The sequence below is a fragment of the Petaurus breviceps genome, unplaced genomic scaffold (genome assembly GCF_028583685.1).
Source record: "Petaurus breviceps papuanus isolate PSGF00001 unplaced genomic scaffold, PetGlider_PUasm1.0 190, whole genome shotgun sequence".
Lineage (NCBI taxonomy): Eukaryota > Metazoa > Chordata > Mammalia > Diprotodontia > Petauridae > Petaurus > Petaurus breviceps.
This window is the reverse complement of record NW_027185810.1, coordinates 9,075,936-9,098,111: the sequence shown is the minus strand read 5'-3', so window position 1 is coordinate 9,098,111 and position 22,176 is coordinate 9,075,936. Positions and strand designations below refer to the sequence as shown.

General features: G+C 37.8%; 1 protein-coding gene across 3 annotated transcripts in view; it reads left to right on the top strand.

Annotated features, from left to right (window-relative positions):
* Window positions 1–22,176, top strand: part of MBOAT1 (membrane bound O-acyltransferase domain containing 1) — a 144,107-nt gene that overhangs the window by 44,973 nt on the left and 76,958 nt on the right. For all 3 annotated transcript variants that reach the window (XM_069092490.1, XM_069092489.1, XM_069092488.1), the window contains exons 2-3: window positions 16,687–16,832; window positions 18,172–18,249. In XM_069092490.1, the coding sequence (XP_068948591.1) occupies window positions 16,687–16,832; window positions 18,172–18,249 (224 nt within the window). The remainder of the gene's footprint in view (window positions 1–16,686; window positions 16,833–18,171; window positions 18,250–22,176) is intronic.

Below are 22,176 nucleotides of genomic sequence, written 5' to 3'. Positions count from 1 at the left end.
TGGACTCTCTGAAATTGGATGCAGTGGTGAAGTTAACTTCTAGATTATTCATAAATGTATTATGCAATTGATGGCTCATTTTTATCATCATAGAATCTTAGAATGTGAAAGGACCCTGTTAGAAGTCATCTTGTCTAACTCTGTATTTCCTTTTGGGGTCTGTGGATCCTTGGTTAAAAATCCATGCTGTAGAGTTTGCTTTTGGTAAGGGTTCAATTATATGATCTGTGATCAAATGTGAGATTCCATAATTCTAAACACTTTTGTACCCCAGTAGTTGTAGGAAGTTTGGGACCCTGATTGCAATGGTTTTGTCTTTATTGCTCCTCAGCCAGTTAGGGAGGTTAGATTAAGTGATCTCAAAAGGTTTTTCCTCATTCTAAGATTTTGTGATTTTTATCAGTTATTGCTGTTTTTTTTTTTTTTTTGGTTAATGATATTTTGAATTTACTTATCTCCTGAGACTTCAAAAGTCTAAGAAATCTAAGAAAAAACCAGACTATGCAGTTATTTTAAATGTTGGCTTAATATATCTGACCTATTCAAACCACAGTATTAAACTTATATCAAGTTGAGGGAAAAACAATATGCTAATTACATGATGAGAGTCAGGTTGGATACAGTGAAGTTGACTTTTGAATTATTCAGGAATTTATTATGCAATTAATGGATTATTTCACCCTCATAGAATCTTAGATTCTTAGATATTGAGTAGAAAACTTCTTGTTCAATCCTGTATCATGGATTTTGGTTTCTTTATGCTCTTTCCAGCCCTTGGCACCATATGCCAACTGTTTCCCATGACTTCTGTTCTTCCCTAGCAAACTGCAATGCTTGGTTCACAGATAATTCCTAGTGGTTCTTCATTGCCATTACCCTTCCTTTTCACCCTAGTTCCCTATCTAGCTTTGTCTATGGAAGAGGATGCAGATTTTCTTCTTTCTTCTCTGCTCTGATTTTTAGAAAAGAACACATGTAACTAAATTTTGCAGTTTTTATTTTATTTTTTTTCAAAATTTATCTCAATTAAAATAAGGAACAGAGAAGGTCAATATTACATAGTGACTAGGTAGCTGGATCAAAAGTCATCAACTCCTGGCCTCATATTCTACCTTTAAACTACATTGGCTGTGTGATCTTTGAAAAGCCATTTCTTTTTTAAGTGCCCCAGGTAAATTTTTTTTTTTGCCTTTTTGTAGGGCAATTGGGGTTAAGTAATTTGCCCAAGGTTACATGGCTAGTTTTTTTGTCTTAAGTGTCTGAGGCCAGAACCGAACTCAGGTACTCCCGACTCCGGGCCCATGCTTTTACTCACTGCGCCACCTAGCCATCCCTTTGCCCCCAGGTAATTTTTAAAATTATGAATTGCAGAGTAAATGCCATTTGTGTTGATAGAGGGATTCTCCCCACCAGGAGTTCCTTATAACCAATGAAATGATTGGTCTAGTCTAAAAAAAATGAGCAGAGAGAAAAGATACTCTTCTCATCTGTAAAATCAAAGGGTTGGGCTAGATTAGGAGTCCTTAACCTGGGGTCCATGAACTTGTTTTTAAAAATTATTTTAGTAACAATTTCACTTGGTTTTCTTTATAGCCCTGTGTACTTTATTTTATGCTTATTATAAACATGATTCTGAGAAGGGGTATGTAGGCTTTGCCAGGCTATCAAAGGGGTCCTTAACACCAAAAAAAGGAAAAGAACACCAGGCCAGGATGGTCTCTGAAGTCTCCTTGAACTCCTGGCCTAGTATCCTATGAATGAATCCCATTTTAATAAAGCTTTGACAGTCAATTCTGGCCCTACCTTCAGGCATCTGAATTGTTAAATTCTAACTCTAATGTTCAAATGGCAGTGTGTTTATGTGAACAGATAAGCTGTGGGAGAGTTGACAGGGGGAATAATTACAGTCTGTTACCAATGTAATTAGAAATTTTATTTTTCAAAATTTTTGTAACTACAAAATTTCATTTTATGCTCACACAAACATGCACATCCATTATTGGGTACATACACTTGTGGTTCAATTAAATATTTATTTATTGTTATTTATTAGCATGTACTGTGTTATGTGGGAGACCCTGTGCTAGGCTCTCTGGATACAAAATCAAAGCAGTCCTTGCCCTTAAGGAGCTTCTATTCTTCTGGGGTGGGGGTTGAGGAGTGAGGATACAGCATATCTATCTATATCTATTTAAATATGAGGTAATTTGAAAAGGAAAAGAACACTAATAAGTGGGATCATCATCCTACTTGTTAGCATAATAAAAAGAGAAAGAGTGAGCCTTGAAAATTATTAGGTGGAAGATACTACCATACATGCCATACATTTGTAACATGATGACACTACGTGTATGGGGTAAATTTTATTCACGAGTCAATTCATATTTCTTGTTCTCCCACAATTTTTCTTGTTTCCCCAGCTCTACCAACAAAGTGTAGATGGAGCTAGATGTAACTTATGACTCAAGAATTTGCCCAAGGAAAAATACTTTCAATACCTCCCTACCTCTAAGAATAGACAATTTGGTTTTACCTTACATTTTTTTCATCTCATAGGCTTGCTTTACATTTTTTCTGGTCTCCACTCCATGGAGACCTCCCTATAACATTTTCTTTGGTAAGTTAGGATTTTGATAGCATTGAGATCAGCAGACTGGCCATGTGTCCCTGACACAAAAAGGGGGAAAAATCAGACAGATGAGGGAGAGAAAAGAGAGTTGCTGAGTTTTTAATTTGTTTTTTCTGCCAAGGAGAATGATAGTTGGAGTGGAAAAGAAAGAGCAAAAATATCCAACAGAGTTGTTGATACTCAAGATAAATAAAAAGGTAGTAGAAGAATATCAAGCACCCTTGGTGAGGTCATGTTACCTGACACAGATGAACTGCATTGTAAAGGACTGAAAGAACAGACAGGTGTGATTGCTGAGCCGTGTTTGGTAATCTTTGAAAGAGTATGGAGTATGGGAGAAGTACCTTACAGTATAAGACTAAATGTATCCTGACTTTCAAAAAAAGGGAAGAGAATCAAATCTGTAAGCTACCAGCCAGGAGCCATGACTTTGCTTCCTGGAAAAATTCGATAACAATGCTGGCAAACTCAAATAGAAGTGGAGTCAGAATATTAGAAAACTACAAATTAACATTGTCTATGTTGGATTATATTTTTATTTATTTTGTTAAACATTTCCCAATTATATTTTAATCTGGTTCAGGGCAAGATTGGCACCTCTGTTATAGAATATAATATTAAAGAGATGATTAGTGAAACTCTAGAAAAGAAATTGGTAATCACAAAAAGTCAATACAACTTCCTTAAGGACAGGTTATACCAGACTAACTTAATTTTTTAGTTTTTCCCCTCGGAATATTAGACTGGTAAATCAGGAAACAGCCATCAATAGAGTTGAACAAGGCTGTTGATTAAAATTTCTCCTATTATACTTTTGGAAGTTATAGAATATGGTATAGTAGGTAGATTTAGAATTATTGGAATGACTGGGCCCAAAATATATAGTCATTAGTAGTCTGATATTGGACTGGAAAATAGTCTCTAATTAAACACTCCAAGTTGCTATTCTTGGCCAATGTTATTTGGTATTTTTTTGATGACTTATATTTTAGATGACATACTTATCATTTGCTGATGACACATAGCTAGGAGGTATAACTAACGCATTTGATGAAACAGTCAGGATCTCAAAAGATTTAAACCAGAACACTGGGCCAGATGTAAGTATGATGAAATTTGGTTGGATAAGAAATCATCTTTGCATATATAAGACAGAGAAGGCAGAGACAGATAGCTACTAACCTAACAAGATCTGTGGGTCATCAGCTAAGTCAGTAGTAAAGTATAGAAGCCAAGGAATGTAGTATATATAGTCTTAGGCTGTTTTAAGAGGCAGGACTAGGAAAAACCGTTTTTAAAAAAAAAATGTTCTGTTGCCCTGATCAGACCATATCTAAAGTGTGGTGGAGCCTAAAACATAGCACTCTGCTGTGTGCCATGTTTTAGGAAGGACATGGATAAGCTGAAGGCTATTCAGAGGTCAAGAGCCTTGAGAACATGCCATAAGATGATCAGTTGATGGAGTTAGGAATATTTAATTTGGAGAAGAGAAGATTTTCCTGGGGCATGATGTCTGTCTTCAAGTATTTGAAAGAGTGTAATATGGAAGGGGGAGGCTAGAATTTCTCTACTTGTCCCCAGGGAATTGAACTAGGAGCAACTAGGATGGAAGTGGGATAGAAGCAAATGAAGATTGAAGCAAGGAAAAGCGCCCTAATAATTAGAGTCCTTCCAAAGTGTAATGAACCACCTTGGAATGCAAAGGGTTCTCCCATACTAGAAGCCTTTAAGCAAAGGCAAACTCTGCCTGTTTCCTCAGCTATAAAATAAACTAGGGAAGGAAATGTCAAACCACCTCAATATTTTTGTCAAAAAACCCCCAAATGGGATCGTAAAGAGTTGTATATGAATGAAAAACATCTGAGCAGCAACAAATTCTAGTCCTGTCTCTTGCACTAAAAAGACATGTCACTTTGAGCCTTACCTCTTTCTGTGCCTCAGTTTCCTTGTTTTTAAATAAAGGGTTGAACTAGGTGATCTCCAAGTTCTCTTTGAAGTTGAAAGTTCTGTGATTCTAGGGTACCTTTCAGGATTGTTTACATTCTAACGTGGGATAATAGAAACTATCCCTTGTAGTATATTATAGAAAAAAATAGCAACATGATGGAAGGACTTTTGGGGACTAGAGGCCACTCCTTTGTACTCTTTTATTCATACTGACACTCCATAAGACAGAAGCCTTTGCTGGCAAACCACCTGTTCTATAGTCATGGCTTTGCCACTGATCAGCTGAATATGACTTTGGAAAAAGTTATTCACTGCTATGGCCCTTGGTTTCCTCTTTTTTAAAATAAGGGGGTTTCAGTAGATGATTTCTAAGATCTCTTCTAGTCTAAACACTCCACGATTCTTTGATTCTGTCTCTCCTGCCTATTGTTACGATATATTGGCAGAATTGTTTGGAGAGGGGAGGCGTCTGTAAATAGAGAAAAACTTTTGAAGAATTTAGGAATTTTTTTTCCTTGAGCATGGAAAGATGTGTTCAGTTTTTTGTTTCAAGTTTTTGTTTCTTCCTCTTTTCTCTGAGAGAAAATACAGGATAGCGGAAAGCACTTTGGGCTTGGAATCAAGAGACTTCAGTTTGATTTATAGAATCAGAGATTTAGAGCTGGAGGGGACATTAGAGAACCTCATTGTTCAACCCCCTCATTTTACAGATGAGGAAATGGGTCCAGAAAAGTTAAGACACTTATGCTAGATGCTGTCCCGGACACTAACTGGGTGATCATAGACAAATTATTTAATTTCCTAGAGCCTCAGTTTCCTCCACTCAAAAATGGGGATAGTAAATAAAACTTGTTTCTGCCCACCTCAGAGGGTCCTTATGGAGAAGGTACTTTGTCAGTCCTAAAGCACATAAGTATGAGTTGTTATTTTCCTTGTTCCAATTCTATACAGAGAAATTGTGTGTGTGTTGTAAAAATACTACCAGTTATACGGATACAGAAAACCTACATCCTATATCTTTTAAACTGAACAAAATTAAATGGGATTCTCCCCCTGATAATTCACATAGGATCACCTTGTTTCAGTGTGCCTGGAGATGACTCAGGCTGGACTTGCTTTGGCAGATCTATGTTGTGTATACTTAGATTCACAAGAGTGTTTACATAAGACGAAGAGAGAGGGAGGAGTTAAAAGAACTTTTCCATCCCAGCAATCTCAGCTATGCCTTGTAGCCTCATCCTATGCAGTCTTAAGTCCAAGCTTCTAAATTAGAAAAAGAACAAATTAAAAATTCCCAATTAAGCACCAAAATGGAAATCCTGAAAACCAAAGGAAAGATGAATAAAATTGAAAGTAAAACAAACAAACAAACAAAAATCATTGTACTAATAACTAAAACTAGGAGCTGATTTTATGAAACAACTCAATAAAATAGATAAGCCACTGGTTAATTTGATTAAAAAAAAAGAAAACCCAATTACTAATATTAAAAATGAAGAGAGTGAAGGCACCACCAATGAAGATGAAATTAAAGCAGTCATTAGGAGTTATTTTGCCCAAATACATACCACTGAAACTGACAATCTGAGTGAAATGAACAAATATCTACAAAAATATAAACTGCCCAGATTAACATAAGAGGAAATAGAATACCTAAATAACCCTATCTTAGAAAAAGAAATTGAACAAGTCATCAATGAGCTCCCTAAGAAAAAGTTCCCAGGAATAGATGGATTCACAAATGAATTCAACCAGACATTTAAGAAATAATGAATCCAGGGCTGGTTAGGTGGCTCAGTGAATAGAACACCGGCCCAGGAGTCAGGAGGACCTGAGTTCAAATCCGGCCTCAGACACTTAACACTTACTAGCCATGTGACCTTGGGCAAGTCCCTTAACCCCAATTGCCCAACCTTCCTCCCTCCAAAAAAAAGCAAAAAAAAAAAAAAAAAAGAAATAATGAACCCTGACACTATAGAAACTCTTTGAAAACATAGGTAAAGAAGGAGTCCTACTAAATTCATTTTATGACACAAATATAGTTTTGATATCTAAACCAGGGGGAACAAAAACCAAAATAAAGCTATAGAGCAATTTCCTAAATGAAAATTGATGCAAATATTTTAAATAAAATACTAGCAAGGAGATTTCTTGCAATATATCCCAAAGATTGTAGACTATAGCCAGATGGGATTCATACCAGGAATACAGGGCTGGTTCAAGATTAGGAAAACTATCAGAATAACTTACTACATCAATAACAACAAAAATTATGATTATCTAAATAGATGTAGAAAAAGCCTTTGATGAAATATAACACTCCTTCTTATTAAAAACACTAGAAAGCATAGCAATTAATGAAGTCTTTCTTGAAAATGATGAGGAGTATCTGTCTAAAACCCAAGAGCCAGCATTATTTGTGATGGGGATAAACTTGAAGCCTTCAAGGTAAGATTGTGAGTGAAGCAAAAATGTCCATTATCACTACTATTTTTCAATATTCTACTAGAAATGTCAGCTTTAGCAATAAGAAAAGAAAAAGAAATAGAAGGAATAAAAATAGGCAATGAGGAAAGAAAACTATCACTGTTTACAGATGATATAATGATATAGAGAACCCTAGAGAATCAACTAAAAAACCTATCTGAAACAGCGAACAACTTCAGCAAATTTGCAGGATACAAAGTAAACCCACATAAATTGCCAACATTTCTGTATATTATATCCAGCAGTAAGAGTTAGAGAAATTCCATTTAAAATAACTGTAGACAATATAAAACACTTGGGAATCTATCTGCCAAGACAAACTGAGGAACTATATGAACACAATTACAAAACACTTTGCATGCAAATAAAGTCAGATCTAAACAATTGGAAAAATATCATTTTCTTATGGGCATGCTGAGCCATTATAATAAAAATGACAGTTCTATCCAAGTTAATTTATTTTTTCAGTGCCATATCAAATCAAACTACCAAAGAATTATTTTACAGAGCTAGAAAGAATAGCAACATAATTCATCTGGAAGAGCAAAAGGTCAAGAATATCAAGGGAATCAATGAAAAAAATGTAAAGGAAGGTGGCCTAGCAATTCCAGATTTCAAACTATATTACAAAGTGATAAATCATCAAAAACAATCTGGTACTGATTAGGAAGTGGAATGATGGATCAGTGGAACAGATTAGCATAATGTAAATGACCATAGTAATATGGTGTTTGGTAAATGCAAAAATCCAAGCTTTTGGGGTAAGAACTCAACATTTGACAAAAATTTCAGGGAAAACTGAAAAGCAGTTGGGCAAAAAGTAGGCATGGACCAACATCCCACACTATATACCAAGATAAGGTCAAAATGAATAAATGAATTAGACATAAAGAGTGGTATTATAAGTAAATTAGGGGAGCAGAAAAATGTACCTAGGGACAACTAGGTGGCACAGTGAATAGAGCACCAGTTCTGGAGTCAGAGGACCTGAGTTCAAATATGGCCTCAGGCACTTAACACTTTCTAGCTGTGTGACCTTGGGCAAGTTATTTAACCCCAATTGCCCTGCCTTTCCCCCTCCAAAAAGCAAAAAAAAAAAATGTACCTGTCAGATCTATGGATAAAGGAAGAATTTATATCCATATGAGAGACAGAAAGGATTACATCATATAAAATAGATAAATTCTGAGTGCATGAAATTAAAGAGCCTTTTCACAAGCAAAACCAATGCAGCCAAAACTAGAAGGAAAACAGGAAACTGGGGGGAAAATTCCAGTCATGTTTCTCTGATAAAGGCCTCATTTCTTGCATATATAGGGAACTGAGTAAAATTCATAAAAATATGAACCATTCCCCAGTTGATAGATAACCTAAGGAGATAAACAGGCAGTTTTCAGAAGAAGAAATCAAAGCTATCAATAGTCATGTTAAAAAAACATGTTCTAAATCACTATTGATCAGCCAATTGCAAATTAAAGCAACTTTGAGATACCACCTCATACATATCAGATTGGATAACATGATAGAAGTGGAAAAAGACAAATACTGAATGGGATATGGAAAAACTGGGACACTAATGCACTGTTGGTGGAATTTTGGACTTGTTCAACCAATCTGGATAACAATTTGGAACTGCGCCCAAAGGTCTATAAAACTGTGTATATACCTACTCTTTGACCAGCAGTGCCACTCTTAGGTCTATATCCCAAAGAGACCAAAAAAAAAAAAAAAAAGGGAAAGTAACCTATTTATAAAAAAATATTGATAGCAGCTCTTTCCGTGGTGCCAAAGAATTGGAAATTGGGAGGATGCCCATCAATTGGGTATGACTGAACAAGTGGTGGTATATGACTGTAATGGAATATTGTTGTGATATAAGGGATGATGAGCAGGATGGTTTCAGAAAAACCTGGGAAAACTTAAGTAAACCAATGCAAAATGAAGCGAGCAGAACCAGCAGAACAGTGTCTACATTAAGAGCAATAGTGTAAGGATGATCAGTTGTGAAAAATTAGCTAATCTGATCAAGACAGTGCTCCAAGACAATTCCAAAGCATGCATGATAAAAAATGCTGTCTATCTCCTGAGAGAGAACTGATGAACTCTGAATGCAGATTGAAGTTTTTTTTTTTTAATGTTTATTGTTTTACTTTGTGTTTTTTTTTTTTTTTGCACTGTGGCTAATATAGAAATATGTTTTTGCATGACCTCACATATATAATCAAAATCAAATTGCTTCCTTTCTCCAGGAGGGGGAAGGACTGGGAGGGAGAGAGATACTATGGAACTCCAAATCTTAAAAGAAATTATTATTAAAGGGTTTTTTTAAACATGTAATTGAGAAATATTTAATGAGATAAAAAAATATTTAAAAAAAAAGAAAAAGACAAAACGACCAAACTTCCAATAGGAATTCAAATGAGAAGCCTAAGAAAAATTGTAGTTTGAATTAATCTACCCTGAACTGTTAAAAGGTATAAAAGCCTTTTAAGTTAACTCTTTTGTTGCTTGATGGCTGAGTTTTGACAGGTCTGTGGCAGGTGTAGTGATCTGGGAACTCTCTTTAAAAAAAAAAAAAAAGGAAAAGAAAGAAAGAAAATCAAAGGATCTGGCATGGTGCTGGGTTAAGCCATAATTCATTCTACAGTGGAGGATTCCCTAACAGTCCCTGTGGGAATGTCATTCATTTATCTTCTGTCCTGGAGAGCAAGAAGCATGTGAAACTTGTTTTTTTCATGTATCATAGCAGAGACTTTAATTGAGCTGCTAAGAGTCACCTCATTTGTTAGTATTTTTTCCCTCTGTGGAATAATGAGAACCAAAGGGAACATATAAGTAAATTGGAAGATTCCTTTGGCTAGGAATTATGCACTCTGATCACGAAACTTTTTTTTCTTCAATATTTGCTTGTCTACTGGAGCATGGAAGAAATTGGCTGTTTACAAAGTAAAGGCATTTCTTGCTGACAGGCCTGAAGGAGTTTGGAATGAAAATGTACAAAGGCTTCATTTACTGTACAAAAGAATGGATAAAGGGTGGGGTGGTGGCCAGAGGTGACAGCAGAAAAGGCAATGTAAAATTATTAAAAAGTTGGAAAATGAAGAGCTTGTTATCAGTGATCTTTCTTTCCTGATTTAAGATTTATTTGTATAATATTCAAGTTTCAACTTCCCTCTTTTCCTATTTGCCAAGGAGATACCATCACCAATAAAAGCATGGCTTGTTTAAATAAAGAGATTGTTTAATTCATCTGGTTTTGTCTTTGGAGCTATTCTAATCCACCACATATAAGGCAGTGTTCAGAGAGGAGACATTCCAGGGAGAAAGGAGCGCCTGCTCCTCCCGGGTAAGCGTCTGAAGCAGGGGACAGCATTGCAATGTATTCATTTTTGTCATTTGTTGAAAGCATTGTACCCACATCTTTTTATTTGAAGCAAAGGGGCGTGTATAAATGTTTTTTTTTTTAATTCCATAGCAAAGTTCCTTCTTATTCCTGAAACAGTGATTTTTAGAGAAAAAAGAGGGGGGAAAGAACCAATCCCAACCTCCATACCTTCAACACATAACATTAGGGAAAAAGAATTTAATTAAAATTTTGACTAGAAAATGGTACTATCGTCACTCCTTTTATTCAAGAAATAAGAAGTTAAATGCTTTGGTAAACCTTAAAAACGTGTGTTTCGTTTCTCTAAAATCTCATAAGAATTGTGGAAAATCTAGTCTTTTATTAAGTGTGGGTTATGTCAGTATAGCTTGTGTTTGGGAGGCTGAGCAAAACATCTGGATTGTCCTGGGCTGCATTATTTCCTTATGCACAAACACCCAAACAATACTTTGATTGTGAGAACAAATTGCTGGATTTCAAGAATGGAAGGACAGTTTTACCCTCCTGCCCTGGAGTGAATCAGTGGAAAAGGAAAACTTTGAATGTGTGGATTAAAAACAACAGCAACCACAAAAAGTAGGAAGAGTTTACTAAAGGCGTATACACTTATCATTCCCTTTGGGTCCTGGTAAAGTTGCCTTTCTCACAGGTCTGACTCTAAGAGCTGCCTCACCACTTAGGATAGAGCATTTGAAAAATCCTTTCTTTCATCCATTTCAACCTGCTTTATAGACTTTTTCTGTAGGGAATATAATAACCTGATGCCTGTTTCTCTTTTTGTCACATGTGGAAGAACTAATGTTTAAGAATAACCTTAAATACTTGGAGAAAAATTACAGTCATTGACTGTGACATAAGGTGCTTTGGGGGAGAGGAGGAAACTGGGAGACAGTAGATAAGACTTCTTTTGTGGGAGCACAGTGAAGGCATGTAGTAAACACTTAATAAATGCTGATTGGATATCAGCCACAGGCCACACTCTCTTTGATGCCTGAAGTTCTTTCTTTCCTGAGTCTGAAGGGAAACTCCATACATGATGCAGGAAGTAACTGTTCAGTTCTACTCACAATGTTACATCTTCCTATGATTTTCAGTTCTTTTAATGGGTAGAGAGATCTTATGAACTCCATGTGGTTGAGAAACACTTGGCTTTTAAATGCTTTATCACCTGGGGCCAGAGGCTTACTTTCCTGAGTTTGACTACAGCTGCTTTTCCCCCACTTTCTATTTGATAGCAGCACATTCTCTTCATTTGAATTGTTGTGGGGTCACTCAGAATGGTTGGGAATGAATTACTCGTTTTGCTGAATGAGAAATCACTTGTCATGGGAATTGGGGGAAAAATTAAGCAGTGTGCTGTATCACTAGATTTAAAGTCGGGGATCAGGGTTCAAACCTCAGCTCTGCTGCCTGTTACTTGTATGACCATAGACCTCTCTTGGCCATCATTGTGAAATGAAGGTTAATCTCTAGGGGGCCACCCTTTGAAGGGACTTGGAGAAAGGAAGGAAGCAAGCATTTATTAACCACCAACTCTGTGCCAGGCACCACTGTGCTAAAGGCTTTACAAAAACCCTAGGGGGTGGGCGCTATGATTCTATTTTACCATTGGGGAAACTGAGGCTGACAGGAGTAAAGTGACTTGCCCAGAGTCACACAGATAGTAAGACCATATTTGAACTCAGATCTTGATTCCAGGCTTGTCACTTCACCACCTAGTTGCAAAGCCACCTAATCTAGTAAATTTTCCTTTATCAACTTTATCTAATCTTTGTTGCTATTCTACATCTTTCAGTACTTAATGCCTTATGTTTATACTATGTTAATTTATGCTTGATACTTTTCTAAATGTTTTAAAGTCATTTATGTATATCTTGTCACCTGTTAGATTAAAAGTACCTGGAAGGCAGGGGCTATGACTCCTTTTTCTTTTGTATTTTGCCTAGTAATACAGTGCTGTGTTGTTCAGTTGCTTCAGTTGTGACCCCCTTTGGGGTTTTCTTGGCAAAGATACTGGAGTGTTTTGTCATTTCCTTCTCCATCTTACTTTCTAGATGAGGAAACTGAGGAAAACAGGGTTAGGTGACTCGTCCAGGGTCACACAGCTACTAAGTGTATGAGGCTGCATTTGAACTTCGGAAGTCTTCTTGACCCAAGGCCAAGCACTCTATTCATTGCGCCACCTAGCTGTCAGTAATGTAATAGGTGTCAGTCTGTATCAGAAGATTTGCTTTCATTGGGTGAAGTAAACTTCCCTTCCCCTATGTTCTAGATGTACACCTCTTGGCATGAGCCTCCCGGGCTGGGAGAATAACATGACGTTCACCTAGACATGTTTGTGGCTTTGTTGGGTTACTCACTGCTGATCTCCAGATTTGCAATCTGGACCAAGTAGTAATTATTTTTCAAGCCCATATGGTGAGTCATATGCAGGTTGTCAGACTCGTTCAGTTGGGCTACATTAAAAAACAAGATATGTAACTCATAATAATAACTAACCTTTATATGGCATTACTATGTGATAGGAAGTCCTTAGAGGTAGGTACTAATATCCCCATTTTACAAAATGAGGCAGACAGAGGTTAAGTGACTGGTTCAGGGTCACACTGCTACTTAGTATTTGAGGCTGGAGTATGTGCACTTATGTGTGTATTTTGTATTTGTGTTCAGGGTATCTCAATCTGGGTTCAGATTGAGAAAACACCAGGAAAGCAAGTGCCATAAAATAGTAGGGAAAAAGAGTTTTTATTGAAAGGGGATAAAGTGTGTATTTCCCACAGCAGGGAAAGGCCCCAGCAAAGAACCTATAAAACTGTTATATGTAGGAAACCTTTTGCATCACTGGTGCCATCTGGACCGAAGCTTCAGATGGCCACAGTAGGGTAATTGGTCCCCCTTATTCAGACTGCCTCTAGTTTATAACCTAGAGAGTCCATTAGTTTGCCAGACAATTATAGATAATATTGATAAGGAATCTTTGTTGGCCAGCAGGGTTCAAGCCAGGTTACCATCTGGCTGATAGTTCTGCTGGCTGTCTGGCTTCAGGTAGCAAGCCTTAACACAATAGTAGAAACTAAGAGAGTCACTTTGTTCACTTTTTCCTTATAAAGTCCTCTGGAAATCCTTTGTCTTTTGCAGTCAACTCTATGAGAAAAGAGACTCTGAATGGGGTTTTCAATTACCTTGCATAGGTTCCTGGAATGGACATTTACATCTGCAAAGACTTTCTGACAAATTGAAGAATTTTGTAGGAAATTGATCTTCAGGCATATCCAATGATTTTGCAGACCAGTCTCTCTTTCTTCAGGTGTCCCTGTCATCTGTCTGTCATCCTTGCGGGAACCTGAGTCATAGAAGGATAACTTAGTGAGAGAGAAATAAATGGAGAGGTCTCCTTGGAAGAAGTATTGCAGTTTTCATTCCTCTGTCCTAATACCAGCCCTACGGGAGTTCTCAGAGCAAACCCCAGCAAAGACAGAAAGGCAACTAGAGGCTGAAGATACTCTGAGAGGGCTGCTTTTGTTCTCTTCATTTCTCTTGAAACTGTAATTTGTTTTTTTGTGTGGAGATAGGACACTAAGTCTTCACTCCCTTCTCACACCTGCCCCAGACACATTTTAGCGTGGATGTAATCTCGATATGGTTCTGGTGGTCTGAGGATGATCTCTGAGAGGCTCCTTCCTTTTTTTTTTTGGCTTTTTGGAGGGGGGAAGGTAGGGCAGTTGGGGCTAAGTGACTTGCCCAAGGTTACATGGCTAGTAAGTATTAAGTGTCTGAGACCAGATTTGAACTCAGGTCCTCCTGACTCCAGGGCCGGTGCTCTTTTCACTTGGACACCTAGCTGCCCCTTGAGATTCCTTCCTTTTAATGGTCACCCTTCATTCTTTTCATTCAAGCATTATTCAGCTGTCCCAAGGGCATTCTTGACCACCCCTCAGTACCTTTCTGTTACTCTGTACTGCTGACTTTTGTTCAGGGAAAGTGCTGTCATTCAGATGACAGGGTAAAATAATTAGGACCCCTTGTCAATCTCCATCTGCCTCTGTCTCTGTCCAGTCTCTAATTTCCTGCCTGACTCCTGCATCACTGAGCCACTTTTGCTATTGCTTGGGGATGTTGAAGGTGGCAATAGATTCTGTTCTTGTGATGTACTGTGTGCATTCACAACCTTGAGGGTCCACATCAGTCACCATGGTTCATAGCCATAAGTGGTCACTGTTTGATATCATCTTCCTCTTTTATAGTTTATAGATAATCCCCCTTTCCTACTCTCCTCTTTTTTCCTCAACCCTGGGGCTCTGTTTGTGCTGACTATGCCATGTGTATGTATCCTGTGGAGGAATTGGGTCCAAATTGTAGCAACACCAAAGACAGAGGGCACTACCACATGGTAGGAAAAAAGAGCTTCCATTAAATGAGAATGAGCTCAGATTTCCCAAAATAGGAAGAACCCTCCAGCTAAGACTTTGAGAAAGAGCTTCCGGGAGAGGAATCTTACGTGGAGGCTTCAAAAAACCTTTAAAAGTTAGGGCAGTCCACTTTATTCAGATCATTCTGGGTACACAGCCTAGAAAGTCAGATGAATTTCTAGAAAGTTATTATGATAAGAGGATCTTTGCTGGCTGAGTTCAAGTCTTGGTCACTACCTGACTGAGCAGGTGTTGATAGGTCCACTTATTGGGTTGAGACAGTAGTTACCTTTATAGGGGGAAACCAAGAGAATCTCTGTTCACCCTAGCTTTCCATAGAACATCTTCTGTAATTTTCTGTCACCTAAAAGGGGATAGGGAAAATAAGGGTTGAAAGGACTTTTTTTGTTTTTTGCTGCAGTAAGAGTAGAGAAGTATGTCCCTAAATAATGAAGAGAGATATTATATTCAATCAGTTGCTGAGTCTCCACGTTTTCAGACTGATTTGATTGAGAATGTTGGTACCATTAAGAGAGATGGGGAAGTAAGGAGGAGGATGAGGAGGAGGGGTGAGCTGTTATGTGGGGGAAGATGATAAGTTCAGCAAATATTTTGAAAAAGACCATGAATTCTCTGAATAGCATTTTGCTGGTTTGATTGTGCTGGTGAAAAAAGGTGGTCAGAACCATTGTAGTTGGGAAAGTAGTTGGGTAGTGTGGGAAAATGGATTAGACAGAGCTAGTGGTGTTTCACTAGACCTGCCCCAAGGCTAAGGATTCTGCAGTTAGGCCATTACACCCTGGAGAGTGAGGTTAGTTTACTGAAAACCATTGTTGGTATCTAAGTTTAGGCAAATGTTTATGCATTCGCTAATTCTCTTTCTGGTTGAGTACCCTCCACATGAATCACTTCTTTTAGAAGTATTTAGAGGGAATATTCAGGAAAAAAACATTGCAATTATGTAAAACAAATGGATAATTTCTGTTTCTTATTTTAATTAATGGTTAACTCTGTGTGTCTGGAGTCTAATTTATCTAAGTTTGAAACAGATCATTTTTTTTTCTTTAGGATTAAAATAATCTTCCTCAGGACCAGAACATTATTTTGTATTTTCACCTTTCCACCCCACAAAAATATACTATATAATCGATGAGGTCATTGAAGATTTCCAAGGAAAATGATTTGTTTTGCATAATTTAACTGTTTTGATATGTAAAGCTTAAAGCAGTATAACATCTGCTTCCAAGCTAAATTAATCTAAAAGAAAATAAACCTGAATTTAAATGTTACTTAAATGATATTCATCTATCAGTCTGAAAGTCTGAAGAATATTTGATCAAAGTGATATTTAATAGTAATCAAGTGCCTAATGTGGAAAGGATGCAAAAAAGCATTCTTTAGGGGAATAACCACTACATGGGGATGTTTGTTATTCTTTGGGAGAGGGCTTGGGATATTTGTAATTCAGACCCAAAATTATAAGTTAGAATGCTGGTTAAAACAAACAGCCAATTAATTTCATGGTGAGCTTAAATTTCATTTTGACATCAAATAGTAAACACTTTTGGTAGGGGTAGAAAAGAAACTTTCACTGGTCTTTAGTAGCTTAAAAAACCAAAAACTTCTGTATTCCTCCTTCCCCCTGGTATAATGAGGCACAGTTTCTGTCCAGTCATCCATACTCACCTGAGGTGGGTGCCAAATTGGGGGAAAAAAGGGCTGATTCTGAGATTCCACCTAAAATCTAAAAAAAACTAAGATGTATGATCACCTACGGACACAGGAATCTATGTAATGAAGGAATTTAATTTTAACCTTTGTTTTTCCAGGTGAATTTTGTGGCATGCCAACTCTTGGCTTTACTTGCTGCTTTTTGGTTTCGTATCTACCTGAGTCCTGAGAAGGCAAGCTCTTCTGTCCGCCATGCCTTTGCTGCCATTTTTGGAATATATTTTGTCATCTTTTGCTTTGGATGGTGAGTATCAAACTTCATTAATATCATTACTTACCATTTGAATATCATTATCTATCTGCCACTATTCTATCTGAAATTTCATTTACTCACTGTGCTAGTCTGACAGTTACTTTAGCCTGAGGGTCTTTTCAAAGGCAGTAAGTTGAACACTGTTAAAATTTTCTTCCATTTATGAACAAGTAAAAATAAGTGTTTTTTTCTTTTTCAGAGAAACATTTCAAATCTGATATTCATATTTATGTATTTCTTGCATTACTGTTAGATAAACTGTGACTAATCTTTTTATTTAGGCAGTTTACATAGAGTCAAGACTGCAATGGTATAGGTCCCAGGGAAACACAGTGCTGTCTCTTTAACATTTCCCTGGTGTTCTTTCTTTACCTGTTTTATGGGAGCATTCTCTCTTTTCTTGTAGTTGTCTCATGTTTAATCTTTGCTTTCCTCCTTTACCAAGCTCAAGACAAGATCTGATCTTAAACCCAAATGACTCTTTCTTTTCATTGTTCTTAGTTGGCTTAACTGAAGCAAAGTATATCCTTCTCATATCATTAGAGGAGATTTGCTATATGTCTTGTTTTAAGGAGGCTGATTGACAGTAAGAAAGTTTTTGTAGGGTTGAATACCTTCTTCCCAAGGGGCCAGGTGAGGTGTTATTTGGCAGGACTGTTAGGAATGGGAATCTGTGGAACCAGGGCTTATGATTATTCCATTTCTGAGAATTTTATGTCACTCAGGACTATGGACTGTGGGTAGGCAGACCAGAGGTGGAATGTGGTACATAGTTTCTTCCCCTCTCAGAATACATGTGGCATAAGAAGATTGATCTCAATCCATTTCGGTTCAACAGATACTTATGAAGCCCCTACTATGTGAAAGGTCCTGTGTTGGCCATTGGTGATACAGAGACAAAAAAAAAATAGTTCCTGTCCTTGAGTAGCTTACATTCTATTCTCTAAAGCAGCTATAAGGGAAAGGCCCCCTGAAATCCAATCTTAGAATGCTTTGTTCATTTTAAAGGTACTCTTCTCTTTCAGACTATCAGCTCTATATAAAACAATGGTTTGAGTCTTTATGGATTTTGGCTACTACAGTTGACCTTTGACACAGTAATTACTAGATTTTACAAATAATATCATCAGGTCCTTGAGCCACCTTAGAATTTAACCTCTTTAACTCATAGACTGATTGCTAGTTGATTTGTTATTTTCCTTTGGAATAAATGCAGACTTTAGCTGATTTGAGGGTGGGGCAATGGGTAAATGATAGATTTTCTATCACTAAATTTTACAAGCTTCAAGGGTGTTGGATGACTGTTTTCTCTTTTTCTTTTTGTTTTAAGGTATTCCATACATCTCTTTGTGTTGGTGTTAATATGTTATGGAATCCTCACTACTGCAAGTACACACAACATTCACAGGTGAGACTATATTGATGAGAAGTGACAAATTGTGATTCTCTTGGAGCTTTACAGTACTCTCTCCAGGGTGCTGAGGCTTCTCTCTAAGAGGGATCAGTAGTAATAATGATTACACTGTTGTTATTATTTCCCATTCTAATCTGTTGAGGGACCTTCCTTCTCTCGACTATTGTGCAGGTTTAAGACCACATTTACTTGGGCAGATTCATTATCAGCAAATATTTATTCATTGAAAGACACAAATTTTTTATCACCAAATCTGTACAAGATACTATACTAGGCACAGAGGATATAATAACATGGTCTGTGCCCTTGAGGAATTTATGGCCTGTACCAGATTTGAATGTTTACTTGTGTAGAACATTGTGTTGTTAAAGTCTAATGGTATAATATAGTGTAAGACGTGGTCTTAGCTGTTACAGGACTTAAAGTAGTTTGGGCAAAAGGACATAGAGAGATAAAATATTATAGCATATGGATGGTATGGATAAGTGTTATAGGATTTCAGAGGAGAGAGTAATCACAGAAAGCTGGGGTGACTTCAGAAGACTTCCTGGAAAATGTGGCACTTGAACATTCTCTTGAAGTAGCATAGAGTATACTTGGCCTGGGAAGTGGCTAAACAAAAATAGAGAGCCTGGAATTTATGAAAGTGAGATTTTATTTTGTTTTATTTTATTTTTTGCTGGATAGTAAATAGACCAGTTTGGCTTGAGTAAAGGGTTAATGTAGGGGTGTAGTGCAGTTTGGGGAGCTAGATAGGGGATTGACTGTGGACAGTTCTGAGTATCTGTGGAAGAGATTTGGATTCTACAGCATTCTGGAAGAACTGGGGAACCACTGACATTTCTTAAGCAAGACTAAGCAAAGTAGTGTTTGTGGAATGTGATCCTGGTCATGTTCATATTTTTAAATACAGGATGGATTAGAAAGGGATGAAAATAGAGTAAAGATGACCAGTTAAGAGCAGACCATTGTATTTATTGATTAGAAAGTCATTGGTTTCAGATGAGTAGTAGAAAACAGTTGGAAATTAGATTATAGCAGGATAAGATTGAGTGGATAATAAAGAAATATCCAAGTGGCAGTCAAGATGGCAAGTAGAAATAGGACCTCTGCATGGCTCCGGCTCCCACCACCTCCAATCCCTGTAAAAAACTTTGGAGCTACAGAACCCACAAAATGACACAGAGAAGCTAACCTCCCACTGAAGACAGCCCAGCAGCAAACGGCCAGCGCAGCACTCTGGGAGCCGACCCCAACTCCTCATCAGCCAGAGGTTTTAGCCCCAGGGTGGGCCTGACCAGCCCCTGGCCAGAGGGACTCCAGATTACCAGCAGCTGTGGCGGTCCAGAATTATCAACACATAGATGCTAAGGATAAAGTGAGAGGTCAGTGCAGTGTGGACTTTGGGACCCAGTATTTGGGAGTGCATTGGCTTTTGCCCCGGGCAAGAAGCCGCTGACCACTGGCAAGTGGCAGCTTCAGCTCCTGGCCCACAGAGTGTAGGTGGACCAAGCGACCAGTCTTAGGGGTAATTGCTCTTGCTTTAACCTGCTTGGATCTGGATTGCAGTCTAGGGTGGAAGTCCTGGGGTGTGTGACCAGCTTGCCAGAACATGTGGAGGCTTCAGAGAGGGCACCCAACTAATACCTCCAGCAGCTGAGAAAACCCCAGCATTTGGAATGAAGCTCCCCTGTCTGTTGGCAGAATTTTGCTGTGGCAAAAAGTCCAGGGTTCAAGTGACTGAGTGGCGACATGACCAGGCAAAGGAAGCAAACCAAGCAGAGCAATCCAACATTAGACTCCTATTTTGGGGACAAAAAGGACCAAAGCATGGAACAGGAGGAAGACAGTGAAGTTAGAACTCCTGCACCAAAAGCTTCAAAGGAAAATGCAAGCTGGTTACAGGCCATAGAGGACCTTAACAAGCAGATAAGAGAAGTGGAGGGAAAATTGGGAAGAGAAATGAGAACAACGCAAGAAAATCATGAAATGAGAGTCAACAGCCTGACTGAGAAAAATAACATCTTGAAAAACAGACTAACTCATATGGCAAAAGAAGCTCAAAAATGTAATGAGGAGAGGAATGCCTTAAAAAGCCGAATTTTATAAAATAAAAAGCCAGATGGAAAAAGAATCTCAAAAGCTCACTGAGGAGAATCATTGCTTCAGAATTAGATTGGAGCAAATGGAAGCTAATGACTTTATGAGAAGTCAAGATGCTGTTAAACAGATCCAAACAAATGAAAGAATAGAAGGCAATGTGAAATATCTCATGGGAAAAACCACTGACCTGGAAAATAGATCCAGGAGAGAGAATTTAAAAGTTATTGGGCTACCTGAAAGCCATTGTCAAAGAAAGAACCTAGAAATCATCCTCCAAGAAATCCTCAAGGAAAACTGCCCTGATGTTTTAGAACCAGAAGGCAAAATAGAGGTTGAAAGAATCCACCGATCACCTCCTGAAAAAGATCCCAAAAAGAAAACTCCTAGGAATATTATAGCCAGGTTCCGGAGTTCCCAGATCAAGGAGAGAATATTACAAGCAGCCAGGAAGAAACAATTTGAATATTGAGGAAACACAATCAGGATAACTCAGGATCTGGCAGCTGTTACACTGAGGGATCGAAGGGCATGGAATATGATATTCTGGAGGACAAAGGAGCTGGGATTAAAGCCAAGAATCACCAGCAAAACTGAGTATCATGTTTCAGGGGAAAATATGGTCATTCAGTGAAATAGGGGACTTTCAAGCATTCTTGCTGAAAAAACCAGAGTTGAATAGAAAATTTGACATTCAGATACAAGAACCAAGAGACACATGAGAAGGGAAACAGGGAAAAGAAATCATAAAGAACTTATCAAAGTTGAACTATTAACATTCCTACATGGAAAAAAGATAATTGTAACTGATGCAACTTTTCTCAGTATGAAAATATTTGAACGGAATAGAAATATATGTATATATACACACACACACACACATATATATGTCTATATCAGAGGGTATATGGGCGTATGAATACTTATGTGAATGTGTGTATATATGTTTACAGGTATACATAGATAGAGGGCATAGGACCAATTTAATAGGAAGGGATGATACTTAAAAGGTGAAATTAAGAGGTGAGAGAGGGATATAAAGAGAGGAGATGGGGAGAGACAGAATGGGGTAAACTATCTCATATAGAAGAGGCAAGGGAAAATGGTTACAATGGAGGGGAAGAATAGGAAGGCAAAAAGGAATGGGTCAACCTTATTCTCATTGAATTTGGCTTAGGCAGGGAATTACATACACACTAAATAGGGTATCTCACCCTACAGGAGAATAGGGGGGAAGGGGATGAGAGGGGGGATGATGGAAGAAAGGGCAGGCTTGGGGGGAGGGAAGTTGGAAGCACCCACTTTTGAAAAGGGATGGGATCAAAGTAGAGAATAGAACAAGTGGGAGGTGGGATAGGAGGGAGCGAAAAAAAGTCTTTTACAATATATCTACTATGTTAATGTTTTGCATTAGCTGCACATGTATAACCTATACTGAATTGCTTATCTTCCCAGTAAGGGTGGGTGACAGGGGAGAAGGAATGAATCTGGAATTCAAAGTCTTAAAATCAAATGTTTAAACACACACACACACACACACACACATATATATATACATATACTATTATTAATACTATTTTACATGTAATTGGGAAATAAGATATACAGGCATTGGGGCATAGGGATCCACCATGCCCTACTGGTAAAGTCGAAGGAGAAGATATGGGAGAGAGCAGATTGGAGGAGGGGATATCCTGTGGGACTGCTATTTTCAGGTGGTGGATAGGGGAAAAATAGGGAGAAAATTTGTAACTGAAAATCTGGCAGAAATGAATGATGTAAATCAGAAATTAATAAAGCATTTGAAAAATGAAAAAAAAA